We start from the raw sequence: 15385 nt of genomic DNA, 5'->3' as shown, positions 1-15385 counted from the left end.
CCTTCAGGTTTTACCTAAAAAGATATGTTGCACGGTAAAAACTTCAGTAAGTGGCTTGATATTTATTTTTAATACATTGTATTATATTTTCAAACATTAAAAACGTTCTCCTGAAAAATCAATTATTTTGATTTATGAGGTTCTTGAAAGGAGTGAGCGATATGTTATATGATTTCAAATAAATTATAATAAAAATATTATATAATTATTTTTATTATTTCTTTGTAACTGTTATATACTTACTCATATTCAGATTTTTTAATTAAAAATAATTTTTGATGTATAAACCCTTTCCGGTAAATTATGTTTTATTATAAATATATTATAATTTAAAATATATGTACTTGTACTTAATGCTTGAAAACAGAACAATGATATTTAATATTTTTGTTTTTTATATTTATATTACAAATTTAGGATAAAAGTCTTATTTTTTACCAAGACCAAATCGATATTGAGACATACACAACATTAGTCCGGAAAGGGTCAAACCAATAATACAAACAACTTAAGTAACAATTTATAATACCTTGTCATAATTTTCCAGAAAAAGTGAACTGAGCAGAAAAACTTTTTCTTCTTCGGAAATACACAAATATCACACGAGTCGACGCTCAAGTACCAGTCTTCATGTCGGTCAGAATTTTAAAAATAATAATTTTACTAAAACATGTTCACTGAGAACTGACACCGTCGAAATTCAAAGCTTTTATGTGCAACTCTCGGTACACAGAGATCCAGTCAATGATACGGACGAGATAAAATAACAAAAAAACCACTGCATAAGTGAAAATGAGAATTTGCACTAGCATTTTGGTTGAAACGAAAACACAAATTAATATCAAATATACGATGTGTTAACCAGTTTAGTCGTTTATAGATATAACCGTTCCGGACAGTGGCATTGCAAGAACTGAAAGAAACCTTACATGATCACCGTGTTTGCCCACCTACTTGTTTTAATGCGGAAAATTTAATAAAAATATTTACGGCGAATAACGTTGACGCAATTCCTAAAGACCCACGATTAAATAAACCCTCATTATACACAACATAATACTATGTAAAACATACATACTTAAATAAAACCATGTATTAAAGATCTGTATTGAAAGCTGACCCACCGCATTCCCAGATCTGATACAGAAGCATCTAGGCTTTTTGGTAAACCTTCTCATGCAAAGCAATTTTTTATTAATTAAGTTGCGAAATTTATAGAAAGTGGAATCGAAATTGTATGTCAATTTTACTATGAATTTACACATACGGTAATGATCTTTAGTGATAATTTTTAAATAGTCGCACCAGTTTGCGTACTTTAAAAAGCCTTTAACACGTTGGGTGCAGCATACTAATACTAATAAATGATCAAGTGGCTTAGAAGCATCATTGCGTAGTTGGAAGTATCCTCTTACAATCTAGACAAAACATTTTCTGTAAGTGTAATGAACAAAAGAATGACAAAAATGAGTAAGTACAAACACGCATGAATTTATAATTTGCGGGTCAAATTCGGCTTTAGTCCCCTCGACGATGTTTATACTCTCCTGTCTCAAAGCGAGTATAAACATGGGCCCCGCGTGAATACTACACACAAAGAGAACAGTGTGTTGGTACTAGTAGGTATTTACAAAAATATATTTAATTTTAATAATATAGTTTTAGCGTTTTGAAAATTGGTATTTTGTCAGCGTCTCGTGACTGTTCGCGATATATTTATTTATTTATTATCATCATATCCATAATTATAAATTACGGATTACGGTAATGTGCCCTCACTGAGATTTCCCATATTGAACGCCACGAACGTGTTAATAAGTAGTATCTTTAACTACTAATAAAAATATACGAAAGATGACGTCGATAATTTGTTCTAAATTACCTCGTTTGACGGCATTCTCCTGGTTTTCTACTCCGTTGGTACGGGGCGGGGGTGGCGGCTCGGGCGGCTCGGGCTGCGGGGGCGGCTGCGGAGCAATGGGCAAGGGGGCCGGGGCGTCCAGCACGCGCAGCCTGCGCAGCTCCATCTCGGCCCTCCTCGGGGGGCGCACCGGCGGCGGGCTGGCGTCCTGCCGCTCGGGCGGCGGCAGGTGCGCGCTGATCGAGGCGGCGGGCCTCGCGGGGCTCTGCATCCTGCCGGACGAGAGGCTGCCGGGAGACGAAATGGGGCTCAGAGACACCCAGTCTCCGGTGGCCACGGACGAAGATATGGGACTGGTCGGTTGGGGCGGACTCGCCGGCATCCGCCTCCTACCTGCCGCTCATGGGTGCTCCATCTCTTCCGCTCCGTTCTGCGACGATTGACCACTCTGTATTACCCTCGTCCACTCTCGCGTGCGTATTAAGAAGCTTCCCGTTATATTGTTAATCCGACACCTGACGAGTTAGCATATCCACCGGCAGTGTTAATTCTAATCGTGAAAATGAGCAGCAAATCAAATGCGAAAACCGTGCAAAGACAATGTTGACGCAAAATAAAAATACATTCCGTGTTATGTTGATGAACCGAAAAATGTTAATATGAATAATGCATAAAAAGAGTGGTTTTACCAGATTAAGGTATCAGAAGCAAACTCAACAATCTCTAAATCATTACTTTTGGGCTACCCTGAATGTAAATCTATTTACTGAACCTCTAATTGTCAATTCAGTGGGTTTTTTTTTTCTTTCTAAACTGCCAAAAGAAAGTACTTATGAAAGAAAGTAAGTATGATAAACAATGTATAATCTATCAACTTTTAAAAAAAGTGGTTAAAACTAAGTTATTTAATTTTATAAAGTTTAAAAAAATGTGCCACAAAGTATCTGCGAAAAACATTCAAGAAAAAATATAATCTATCAATTCATTTCAAATTCATTATCGCCTGTTTGCAAATATGTATAATATTTTTAGTTACATATCTGAATTGAATTATGTCAGTATGTCAAAATATGAAAATTAATCAAACATAAAAAAATAATTGACGTAGAAAAATGTTTGGTAATAAAATCCTATTTATCACGTAGATAAATATTCATTTTAAACTTTTAGGTATGGTCTCTAAAAATTGTGGGTAAATATCTAATTTCAAAATAACCCGTTAAGAGGCTGTTTTGGTTGCTTCTAGTATCCTTTGAAAAATCCGGGGCAAAAATATTACTATTTACATACTAAATAGTAGTTTTACTAAAAATACAACAATCATAATCAAGAAAAGAAGACAGATTTAAAAAAAAAAACATAACTTTCAGAAAAATACAATCCGATCTTTAAATGCTTCCGATAATATTCGATACGTTACTGTTAACTTATTTATACGCATGAAAATGTATTTGGTAGTCAAAAAATATTTTTTGTTTCATAAATATTTCGGATCATACCGATGCAGGCTGACGTATTTGATATAAGATATATCGCTCACTCCTTTCAAGAACGTCATATACCAAAAAACTTCATTTTTCAGGAGAACATTTTTAATGTTTAAAAATATAACACTATGTATTAAAAATAAATATCAAGCTACTTATTGAACTTTTTACTGTGCAACAGGTCTTTTTAGGTAAAACCTGAAGGTTTTTTCTCCATTTGGAAAATGTTTGTTATTAAAAAAAATAATTAAACAATGCTTTTTCTTCAAAATGCAAAAACAACATTTTCTGCCTTGTAGCGGGTAAATATTAAGTTAAAAATATGCCTCTTTTGTTGGGGTAAAGTACATTTTTTGGGCATTCCGAAAACATGCACAACTGAAAATTGACATTTTTTTTATTTATGACCGTTCTTGAAAGGAGTGAGCGATATAATAGAACCCATTTTCATATCGCTCATTTGGTGCATAAATGGAGTAATTACACTTTTAAAAATATTGCAAGAAATGACATTCAGACGTTGTAACAACAGAAATGGCGTCATTTTACTTAATTCTACAATGGCGCCATCTCGCAGCATTTCACCAAAAAATCAATTCTGTCAATGTTTCCCCCGATGCAAATACTCTTTCCGCACATTTTAATATATTTATCGTGTTTAAAAAAAGTGTAATTACGTCATTGTTGCACGAAATGAGCGATATACGTATAGAAGGCATTTCTTGGAGCAAGCACCATTACTTAAATTATAAACGACTAGATAAAAATTAACGATGTACCCAGATAATGTTGTGTTCGGAGACAGTATAAAGTCGCCATTACAGGTGTAAATAAATGAACGTTTAGTACGAACTAGGTAAACACTGAGGTGAAAAATCCATTTAAGGGAAAAGGAAATAAAGTCGGAAAATACACAAAGGTTAACACACCTAGATGGAACAAGCTCGGTATATTACGAACAAATGTTGGCGCTGATATTATGGCCTTGATGCTTACGGTGATACTATATATTGTAGATAAAATTTAACCCAACATGCGATTGTATACGAGTGACAACAATAACATTTATTTCTATAAAAATAAAAAACCAATAACTACACATATCGCTCACTCCTTTCAACAACGTCATATCTCAATAATCGTCAATTTTCAGTTGTGCATATTTTCGGAATGCCCAGAAAATATACTACAAGTATCCCAGAAAAGCGGCATATTTTTAACTTAATATTTACCCGCTACAGGGCAGAAAGTGTTGTTTTTGCATTTTGAAGAAAAGGTTTTTTTTTGTTTTTAAGTATACTAAATATTTTTCAAATGGAGAAAAAACCTTCAGGGTTTATCTGTCGCACAGATTTTTTTATAAAAAGTTCAATAGTGGCTTTATTATTATATTCTTAAACTTTAAATTCGTTTCAATAAGTGGCTTTATTATTATATTCTTAAACTTTAGGTTCGATTCCCAGGGGGGTCAAATAAATATTAGTGATTTTTTCACTGTAATATTTATTCAATGTTACCCTGGACTGGTACCTGAAGCGGAGGGCTGATCACCTTTCCTTCATGTGTAAACGATCGAAATAACACTGCGTTTATATGACGCAGTGCCCTATGCACCATTGGGGTGCGGATAAGGGTTTTATTATTATTAAACTTTAAAAACGATCCCCTGAAAAATCAAGTTTTTTATATATGACGTTGTTGAAAGAAGTGAGCGATATGTCTCAATTACCGAGTATATTTATCCTGGAAAGCGCAAAAAGTAAATAAATGCGAATGCTTAGATAGTCAGTTGGAGTGTCACTTAGAGACAACATAAAAAGTTCACGCATTCGTGGAAGCCTGGGTGTAACATTAGTAAGATAGAGGAAAGGCAATTGAGATGGTATGGGCGCATAGGACGCAGAGAACCTGATCATATTGTGAACCAGGCAATTGGCACGGATCTTCCTCAAAAGACGTCTAGAGGAAGACCAAAGAATTTATTAATGCTGCAGAAAGAAAATATGATTTGAAGGCATGGCCTAGGTGACCTTGCCCATAACAGAAGGATCTATACCTGAGGACGAGGAGAGCTGACCCCAACAGTATACAAAGACGATAAGTTGAGATGTACCCATAAAGAAGAAGCGCAGAAAGTAGAGAAGAATTTTGCAACATTCAGCGTATATAGGCGAATTTCGTATACGTAATAATATTTCATTTTGTCTATTCTTGAGAAATCCATGGTAAAAATAGATAAAATTAGAGCTTTTCAGATCGGTGGACATTAAAAACATTCTGATGATAATGTGCACTCGATTGATGAGTGTCAATTGCGGAACGGTAAAAATCATAAGTGGATAAGGTAATACAAAACAAAAACCAGTTAACCCTTAGATATCACGTATAAATTTTAACAAGCCTTTCCCCGACATCAGTGTTTGCTTTGATTTTTCTTAAATATAGTGTTTTTTTATACTTCAATTCCTAAGTAAAGCCGATACGAACTATTAAATGTAGAATCAGTGGGAAAAAACAATTAACCCCGTTAATTGTTTCTTTTTGTTCCCCCCTCCCTATCTGAAACTGCTCGACAAACAAAATAACTCGAGGAAGTGATCACAAAAAACACCCGTAACATTTATTCTGTTAATTATTGTTCAATAGGTTTACCATGACACATTTCTCAGTAGATATACTTATATATACAACATTTTGAGTGTGTTCAAATACATGATCACAAATGTTATAAACAAATTAATTGGTCATATAAAAAGCTATACATCAACAGTATATACAACATTTAGAGTGTGTCTAAATACTTGTTCAAAAATGTTGCAAATAAAATAAAAAAATTAAAATGTTATAAATAAAATAACTTTATAATTATAAGCTACATAAGAAAAATTTAAATCATGTTTTCAGGCAGGTCTCAAGAATGTCCATTTTATTCAAGATATGGACCTTGCATACAAATAGAAAGAGTCTTTGCTAAAAAAAAAACTTTCCTTATTCTAACATAGATGACTGTTGTGAACTCACATGTACTTTGTCACGAGTTTGATCAATATATCTAGAAATTCCAAAAATTAAGTAGTGTGGTTGTCAATCACGGGTGAAATTGGTGAATGTTACACGTGTATAAAGTGATCACTTAACCAAGCCTATGGCGGTGTAGGCCCTGTAAATTCCCATAATTCCATAATCTTCTTCACCTTTGTCGAGATGTCAAAAGTGTTTTCTCAGTATGTTTTCCAATAACTTATGAGTTTTTCCAAACCACAGACTAACCGGCAAAATTTCGTATTAATAGCATTTTGACGTATGAATTTCTCATCTTGTGGCCGAATGGTGCCCGCGCGTGTTATGTAGTAACTGTGTTCTGCCATCAGATAAAAGCTAAGCCGATAATACCGCATTACAATGCGCCCGCAGTTAGCCAGTTAGTATTGCAAATGTTCACACACAGTAAAAGCAGGCTCCCGTTTATGCGACAAGTTAACCCTTTGCAATCCATTTCTGGAACCTGCTCCAAACAGTTTTTTTTAATACGATTAAAAGCAGATATTTTCTATCTGGAGAAACCGAGATGCAACATACATTACAAGGGTGGAATGTAAATCTGATTTTTGTTATATCTGGATCAAATAAATTTAATTTCATGTAATTCTTGTAATTCAAGGGTTTCAAGCAACAAAAAATTGCCAACATTATGATAAAGGTACAGACGAGTGATTTTTACTTCCTGTGTATTTCTATTTCTTTATTTATCATCACGCCGCTTCCCCGCAGGGGCAGGCATAGAGATGAGAACGTCACACTAATCTGTCTTTGCAAAAAATCTTCGCCTCTTCCACATTCATGCATCCCCTCATACATACCCACCGATCATTCCTGCTTATGACCTGAACACGTCCAAGTATTTCAAACACTCGATAACTAAATTCAGTACACCATTTACTCTGTTCCCAGCATTCACAAAATACTAACTAATCATCACGCCGCTTCCCCGCAGGGATAGGCAGAGAGAATCGCACGCCAGATTACTCTGTCTTTGCAAACATTCTTCGCCTCTTCCACATTCATGCATCTCCTCACACATACCCGACTATTATTACGACTCCTGACCCGGCCGCTTTCAAGTATTTGACATACTTGATTGTGTCAAGTTTTCCTCGGTCTTCCTCTGCTTCTTTTTCGAACTTTTTTTTTTTTCCCAAAGTATTTCATTCATGAAATTTTATTAAAATATCAATAAAAGGAAATAAACATGTGTTAATGTGGCAATCGTAAGAATAGGGGAGGGCATGTATGACTAGTTGGAACCAGGACTCTGTTGTGTTTCCACAAAAAATTGGTAGTACAAAATTTTCTAACATTAGTTGTTGTCAATAGATTATGTCACAAATGTTGTTAATAAATTATCTGGTCAAATTATACGCTAAAATAATCAAACGAAAAGTATATTTTGTGGCGTTTCTCATGTATGTGATTATTATCCAGGATTCGGGCCTCACATACAAATATAAGAGTTTCTGCTCAATAAAAAAGCTTATTCATCTCACCAACATATGAAAATCTCTTGCGAAAATTCTAGTGATTATTGTACGATGCTTCAAAATTTGATCGTATACATAGAACTTCCAAGAATTTGAGTAGTGTGGTTGACAATCATGGATAGAATTGGTGAATGTTACGCGTGTGTAAAGTGATCACTTAAACCAGCTAATGACGGTCTTAAGCCCCGTAAATGACCAGACTTCCATATTCTGATTCATCTATGGTGAGATGTCAAAAGATAATACAAAATTTTCAATGGAATATCGTTGCCAAAGTGTTTTAGTACCGCCCGTATAATATATGATCGACAGTGCCGGCTATTCGCCAAATAATCCCTGAATAATGCGCCCTGTCACACCTCCAGGGGTGAATAGGCCCCGAATAACGGATAATTTAAAAGAGAAGTGCATCACAGAGGCATATAGTTAAATTAAAACGGACCATAGCAATAAACAGTGCAGTATAAATCACGTGGACTATGCTGGATTCCACGGCAAATTTTACCAGAAATTCTAGGGAAATTTTCAATTTTGACCATCATTTCTTTTGACTTCCTAACCCTTATCCGCACTCAATGGTGCATAGGGCACTGCATCATATAGATGCAGTATCATATTGATCGTTAAGACATGAAGAAAAGGTGATCAGCCCTCCGATTCAGGTACCAGTCCAGGGTAATATTAAACGAATATTAGAGTGTAAAATAACCAATATTTATTTTCACCACCCGTGGGAATCGAACCCGGGACCTCCGTCACGGTAGCTAAACACGCTAACCATTACACCACGGGGCGCACGAATAGGAACCGAATAACGGGTAATTTCAAAGAGAAGTGCATCACAGAGGCGTATAGTTAAATTAAAACGGACCATAACAGTAAACATTGCAGTATAGATAAATCTCATGGACTATGCTGCATTTTGCGTCAAATATTTTCCGAAATTCCAGGCACATTTTCAATTTTGATCGTCATTTTTTAGACTTTACAATGACAATATTATTAAATAGAAAATAATAAACAATTACGCCGTACGTCATTTAAATAACATAAGCCTTTTTTTTACTTCTTACCTTTCAGAAACTCTTTTCTTTTCAAAACCATATATTTACTTATGCAGAAAAACTTAATTTTTAATAGAAAAAAAGGTATTTTAAGCAGAAAAATTAAATGACGTCAAATATTACCTGGGTTTAAAGAAAATTTAATCGCGTTAGGCCTTAAGATGCAGTGGATGCATATCCCCCTCGCAAGGATAACAAAGATTTATAAACAAAAAAAAATAGCTGGCGAGCTGCCTTAAGGCCCAGTATTCGTTAAGTCGGTTAAGTTAACTTAATTTTCTCTAAATCCAGGCAAAATTTTACGTATTTCATTTTCTTCTTAAAACACCCTTTTTGCATTGAAAAAATTAGTTTTTCTTCGAAATAATTATATGGTTTTAAAAAAAAGTTATTGAAAGGTAAGGAGTTTAAAAAAATATAAACAAATATTTTTTCTATGTATATTCGAAAAAATAAAAAAAATATCCAATATACATTCTTTAAAAAAATCGGGCGTAAACAGACATGTAACTTCTCCGGTGGTCTCCGGTGGAATGAATTCTGTGCTTGGGAACATCCTCTTAAACTGCTAGTCACTATACGGTTCTCTCCCTTCATATATTATCTCCTTGGCTGTACCGCTTGGCACACTCCGTACTGCAGATACGAGCAGTTATCGTGTTACATACATTATTTTTCTTAGCGGAAAAGTAGAATAAGATAAGCGGAAGTAACAAGAACTGGAAACTGAAGCAATGAGCACTTGACAAGGGGGTGACGTAATATGACCGGATGAAAGGATAATATTTGATTCGAAGCTCTCAGACAGAACAGATGGGTATTTAGAAAAAAAGTGAAAATATAGAAACATTCGTTCAAATAAGTACTGTAATTTTTATCCATCTTTCAAAGAGTCGTATCTCTGTTTTTTTTTAGAAAACAAACAGAGTATTTGACAAAAATAATATAATATATATATTTTTTTTAAAAAATAACATTCCAATTAGAGGTTTTTACTCAAGTAATCTAAAAATAAAAATGAACTGTCATGTACATAAAAGTATAACTATATAAATAAACTTACATTACATGTTTTTATCAAATGATAGAAATTTTCTCTATCAACTAGTCAAATAGACATCAACAATATTTCTCTTAAACGTATTAAAAGAAACATTATTGGTGTCTATTTCATTAAGCATTAATTATAATACATTGTACATATCGCAGGCTCGATTTAAAAATGAATGTTGGTAGGACTTGGTGTGCATTTTAGGGATTTTTTATAAATTTTTGTTTCTGGTCTGTGCTCCCGGGACTCTAAAATTAATGAGTGTTAAAAGCTCTGGGCAATCTACATAGTTATTTAAAATTGTTTACAGGAAAATAAGGTCAGGAGTGTTCCTACGTGTTACGAGCCTGGGTAAATGCATAAATTCATTGCTTGGAGCCATCCGTCTAAAATTACAATATGAAATAAATTTTGATTGTATAGATTCTATTCGATTCGTCTAATCGAATAGAGATGCAATAATTTGGCGTTAGGTTAGTTCAAGTACTTATTTATTACAGGAAAAATGGAAACTAAAAAAGAAGACATATATAAGTGTTTTATAAATATATTTAAACCGTAAATGCATATTTTCATACTGAAATACAGCTCTTTAAACGTTGGAAAACGAATTATTATCATTTATCTACAAATCGTAAAATACCTATCGTGTATACAGGGTGATACAAAATTAATCACCCTATCGGAAGATGGTATGATTTTTGCAAATGACGTCGTTCGTCAATCATATTTGACATGTTATGTGGACTAGACAGCTGCAGTATACAAACAGATTCAAGGTGGCGCAATCAATCATCCCATTTTGTTTATGAATTATTTTTTTTACTAAAAAATTTTTTTTTGATTGATAGAAATCTTTATTTGGACTTTTACAATTTTTTTGTTAAGTGGAAAAAATGATATTCGTCAAGTGACTGTTGATACATATTTGTGCCAGTTTTATCAATTTGTTTGTATACTGCAACTGTCTAGTTCACAAATTTAAAATATGATTAACGTACGACGCCATGTGCAAAAATTATAGCATCGTCCGATAGATTGATAAATTTTGTGCCACACTGTATAACCAGGCTAGATCTATTTTCGATTCATCTTAGATTTTTTCAGTTCAAAAAAAGTCGGAACCATAATTTTCCTTCGATTTAGCATGTAAAATGTTGAAAATATTCACGTTATATGATCAAGTATCCGCTTTGTGTCTGAATTATTTAAGTCTATTTTTAAAGTGAGAATGTATGACTGATGAAAGTTGTCGGGAATATATGAAATCGAATCGCCAGAGGCACATACGAGTATTCTGAATGGAAGTACCACCGGTAGCATAATAAATCCTACGCTAATGCAAATGTGACAGTAATAATGACAGATTGTGCCACAAACTATATGATAAAGATGTAAATGCGGTTATTGTCATGTCAAAACTTTAGTCATAGAGTTCTATGAATTATAAATAATAATAAAACCCTTATCCGCACCCCAATGGTGCATAGGGCACTGCATCATATAAACGCAGTGTTATCTTGATCGTTTAAACATGAAGGAAAGGTGATCAGCCCTCCGCTTCTGGTATCAGTCCAGGGTAGTATTGAAAAAATATTACAGTGAAAAAATCACTTATATTTATTTTACCCCCCTTGGGAATCGAACCCGGGACCTCCAGAACGGTAGCGGAGCGTGCTGACCATTACACTACGGAGGCGGACAAAATTCTATGAAGTAAACTAATATTTATAAAATAAAACAACTTTGTTTTAACCACTTTTTATTTGAACACTTTATCCAACCGGTTTCGACAAGAACATTGTCATCATCAGGGTTTATGTACTAAATTCTAAAACATTGAAATACTCATAGTTAGGTTATAGTTGATTACCCTTCCCTTACGATACCAAAAACTTCATACCAGGGTAATTAACTATAACCTAATTATGAGTATTTCAATGTTTTACAATTAGTACATAAACCCTGAGGATGACAAGGTTCTCCTCGAAACCGGTTGGAAAAAGTGTACCAATAAAAAGTGGTTAAAAAAAAGTTGTTTTATTTTATAAAGTTTATAAAATGTGCCACAAAGTATCAGCGAAAAACATTCAAGAAAAAAAAAACTTAAATTGAATTTTTAATTTAAGTTTTACTTAATAAATCCACTATTTCTTAAATTCTATTGTGACAAGTGTTTTGATGCATTCAGCATCATTTTCAAACACCGTACGATGCGAAATGCATCAAGACGGTTGTCATTCTAGATTTTAAGAAATAGTGGTAGGTATTCACTGAGTAAAACTTAAAATAAAAATGGATATATTTTATTACAATGTGATTGCCGAATCAATTAATCAAACTTATATTGATTTCACATTTTTTGACATCTCAATAAAGATGAAGAAGAATATGGAAGTTTGGGCAATTACAGGACTTACGACATGTCATGGGCTGGTTAAGTAATTAAACACGTGTAACATTTACCAATTCTACCCATGATTGACAACCATACTACTCAATTTATTTGGACTCCTAAATATAATAAATAATCTCGTGACCCAGTACATGTGCGTTCACAACAGCCATCCATGTTAGCCAACCCTGTAAATACTAAGTCTTCCATATTCTTTTTCATCGAAAAATTTAAAAAATAACTCCTAAGAGGAGATAATCCAGATTGGTGGATAAGTATTTGGACACACTCAAAATGTTGTTATATTGATTTTCCTTTCGTGAACGATGATGTGGTGTGAAATTATAAACCCTCCCCCCCACCCCTTTGGCACAAATTTTAATTATAAATTATTCCAATAGAAAAAAAAATACAAAAAAATTGTATGAACATTAATATCAAAATTTAAGCTACAATACATGATTATATGAACGATTAAAGTCTACAGTGAACCAAATTCAAATTATTAATAACTTCACGTTTAAATTTCGGGGTTTGAAATTAAATGAAAACAGTAATCATTTAGATCGTTAAATGTAGTTTACGTCATCAGATATCTGATCTTTTTTATCCAATAATAGAAGTTCGAAAGTTTATTGAAATTATCCTAAAACAAATGTACTGTAATTACGATGAGTTATATTACAACCGTGTGTGAGTAATGAACCACAAATAACATTTCAATTATCGATAACGTGTAATTGGGCCGTTAATAACAACTTTAAGGGGTGAAAAATTATTCAATGTAAGTGTCGTATGTGCTTCCACAGGATTCGAAGGTCAACGGTGATTAAAAAAAAATAGAAGCAAATTAAAAACGACGGAAAAACACTTTCCAAGGGATGTATGCGTTAGATTTATATTTACATATACCACTTAGTAGATAATTAGTTATTATTTATTCCCACAAAATTTAAAAGCTTTTTTAGATGAAAAAGAATATGGATGTCTGGGTTTTTACATGGCTTAATACCTTTAAAAGTATAAACTGGTTAAGTGATTACTTTACACACGCGCAACATTCACCAATTCTACCCATGATTGACAACCACACTACTTAAATTTTTGGAACTCTAGATATATTGCTCAATTTCGTGACACAGTACATATGAGTTCACAATAACCATATATGTTGGATTAAGGAAAGCTTTTATTGAGCAGAGACTCTTTTATTTGTACACAAGGTCCGAATCCTGGATTATATTCCCATACTTGAGACCCACCTGAAAATATATATTTTTTATGTACCTTATTATTTGACCAGTTATTTCATTTACATACACTTCCATATTCTTCTTCATTTATGCAGAGATGATAAAAATGTCAAAAATAAATCTTAAGTGGAGATAATCCAGATTTGTGAACAAGTATTTGGACACACTCAAAATGTTGTATTTAAACCACTTTTTCACGTTGCTTACTTTTTTTTCAAATTTTAAGTATGGGATTGTATTCCTAATCAAATAAAAAATATTGATCATTGCCAAAAAAAATAATAAAAACACGTTTTGTTAAGTTTATTTATATCTGCCATTCCGTCCCTTATAAATGTATTATGATATAATATGTGTACTGTATACCGGTCTGAAGGTGCCCGTCAATGGGTGCAAGCGCTCATTGATCAATAAACCAGTGGAAATTTACCACGTATATTTATTTGAACAATACAAATAACTTCATGACTAAATTCTATTCTGGTGCACACATTTGTTCCGCGTTGAAATAACAAAAAAATATCTTTAATTAAATACATAGCATAAAAATAGGTATGAACAATTTGCCCTCGAGAGAAAAATAAACCACGCATCAGAATAATACTACGATTATTGTTTTCAGTAAAGGCTGCCAAATAATCTATTCGACTGGAAACTGCTGATTTATACTAAAAGGTTGCCCGGTGATAATTATCTTGTTTCTCATAAATTAATTGCTATTTAAATTATCCCCTTTTCACCGGGTGATTAGATTGATCCATCGAATAATAAAAAAGTATCTATAATTTCATATTTTTTTTATATTAAAAGCATTGTTAACTTTGTAATATGGTAATATAATGAATGAGAGAACAAAAAAGGTGTCGGAAGACCTTAAAAGAGATGGTCCGACGACATAGTCGCTGTGGGGGGTAGAAACGGGCTGCAAGCAGCAACCGACCGGAGGAAATGGAAAGAAGGTGAAGAAGCCCATATCCAACAGTGGAGGACAGAGGGCTCACGAAGAAGAAAAAGGAGTGTTAATTTCAAACTATTTTTTGCTGCTACTTAAAAAATTCAAAACGAGCGTGTTATACTCGTATTGCGAAACTCACATACGTGAAGAACAAACATTAAAAACGAGTTTTTTTTAAAACACAAATATTACACAAATTACAAAACAAAATATTATTCAATTAATACGTCACACGATATATGGAATGTGATATTTCTCATCAAACGTTATTATATTATGTACTAAACATTATGTAAATGAGTGCTAAAAATAGAGAAATCATACTGATAAAATATGACAATTTGAGGCATAGCACGTCAAATGAAAAAGTCCTGTGGTATATGGTATTGACTATATCATTACATCATTTGTGTTTTATTTCATTATTATTTCCTTACATGGGCACTGAAGAAAATGAAATGTAAGATGTGTTTGAAACGTGAAGTTACAAACATTTATTTTTTAGTTCATATAAATAATTTGTTAAAGGCAACCATGCTAATAGATTTTTCCTTATTTTACAAAGTTTTTTTTAAATTTTATTTCGTGACAATTTTATACTGAATAACATTTTTTCAAAGTTTTAAATACTGCTTTTTCACGATTTTTCATCAAAATCACAAGTGCCTCAAAGATCACCAATAGCTCCAATTATTAACTTAATTGAGAAATGATGAATTTAAATCATTAAAAAATATGAAATAAAGAACTCATGTTTTGAATACAATTCGATTGAACAGTC

General features: G+C 33.1%; 1 protein-coding gene across 5 annotated transcripts in view; it reads right to left on the bottom strand.

Annotated features, from left to right (window-relative positions):
• ATP8A (ATPase phospholipid transporting 8A1) overlaps window positions 1-15385 on the bottom strand; it is a 139048-nt gene that overhangs the window by 91604 nt on the left and 32059 nt on the right. For 4 of the 5 annotated variants that reach the window (XM_088261695.1, XM_088261692.1, XM_088261694.1 and 1 more), the window contains exon 2: window positions 1883-2291. The exons of the other annotated variant lie outside the window; for it this stretch is intronic. In XM_088261695.1, coding sequence (XP_088117821.1) covers window positions 1883-2243 — 361 coding nt within the window. In that variant the 5' untranslated portion in view covers window positions 2244-2291. The remainder of the gene's footprint in view (window positions 1-1882; window positions 2292-15385) is intronic. 5 annotated transcript variants of the gene reach the window in all.

The sequence above is a fragment of the Brachycentrus maculatus genome, unplaced genomic scaffold (assembly GCF_059751285.1).
Source record: "Brachycentrus maculatus isolate JH-2025_06_01 unplaced genomic scaffold, ASM5975128v1 h1tg000166l, whole genome shotgun sequence".
Taxonomy (NCBI): domain Eukaryota; kingdom Metazoa; phylum Arthropoda; class Insecta; order Trichoptera; family Brachycentridae; genus Brachycentrus; species Brachycentrus maculatus.
Note: the sequence above shows the minus strand (reverse complement) of the source record. Positions and strands in the feature narration are given on the sequence as shown.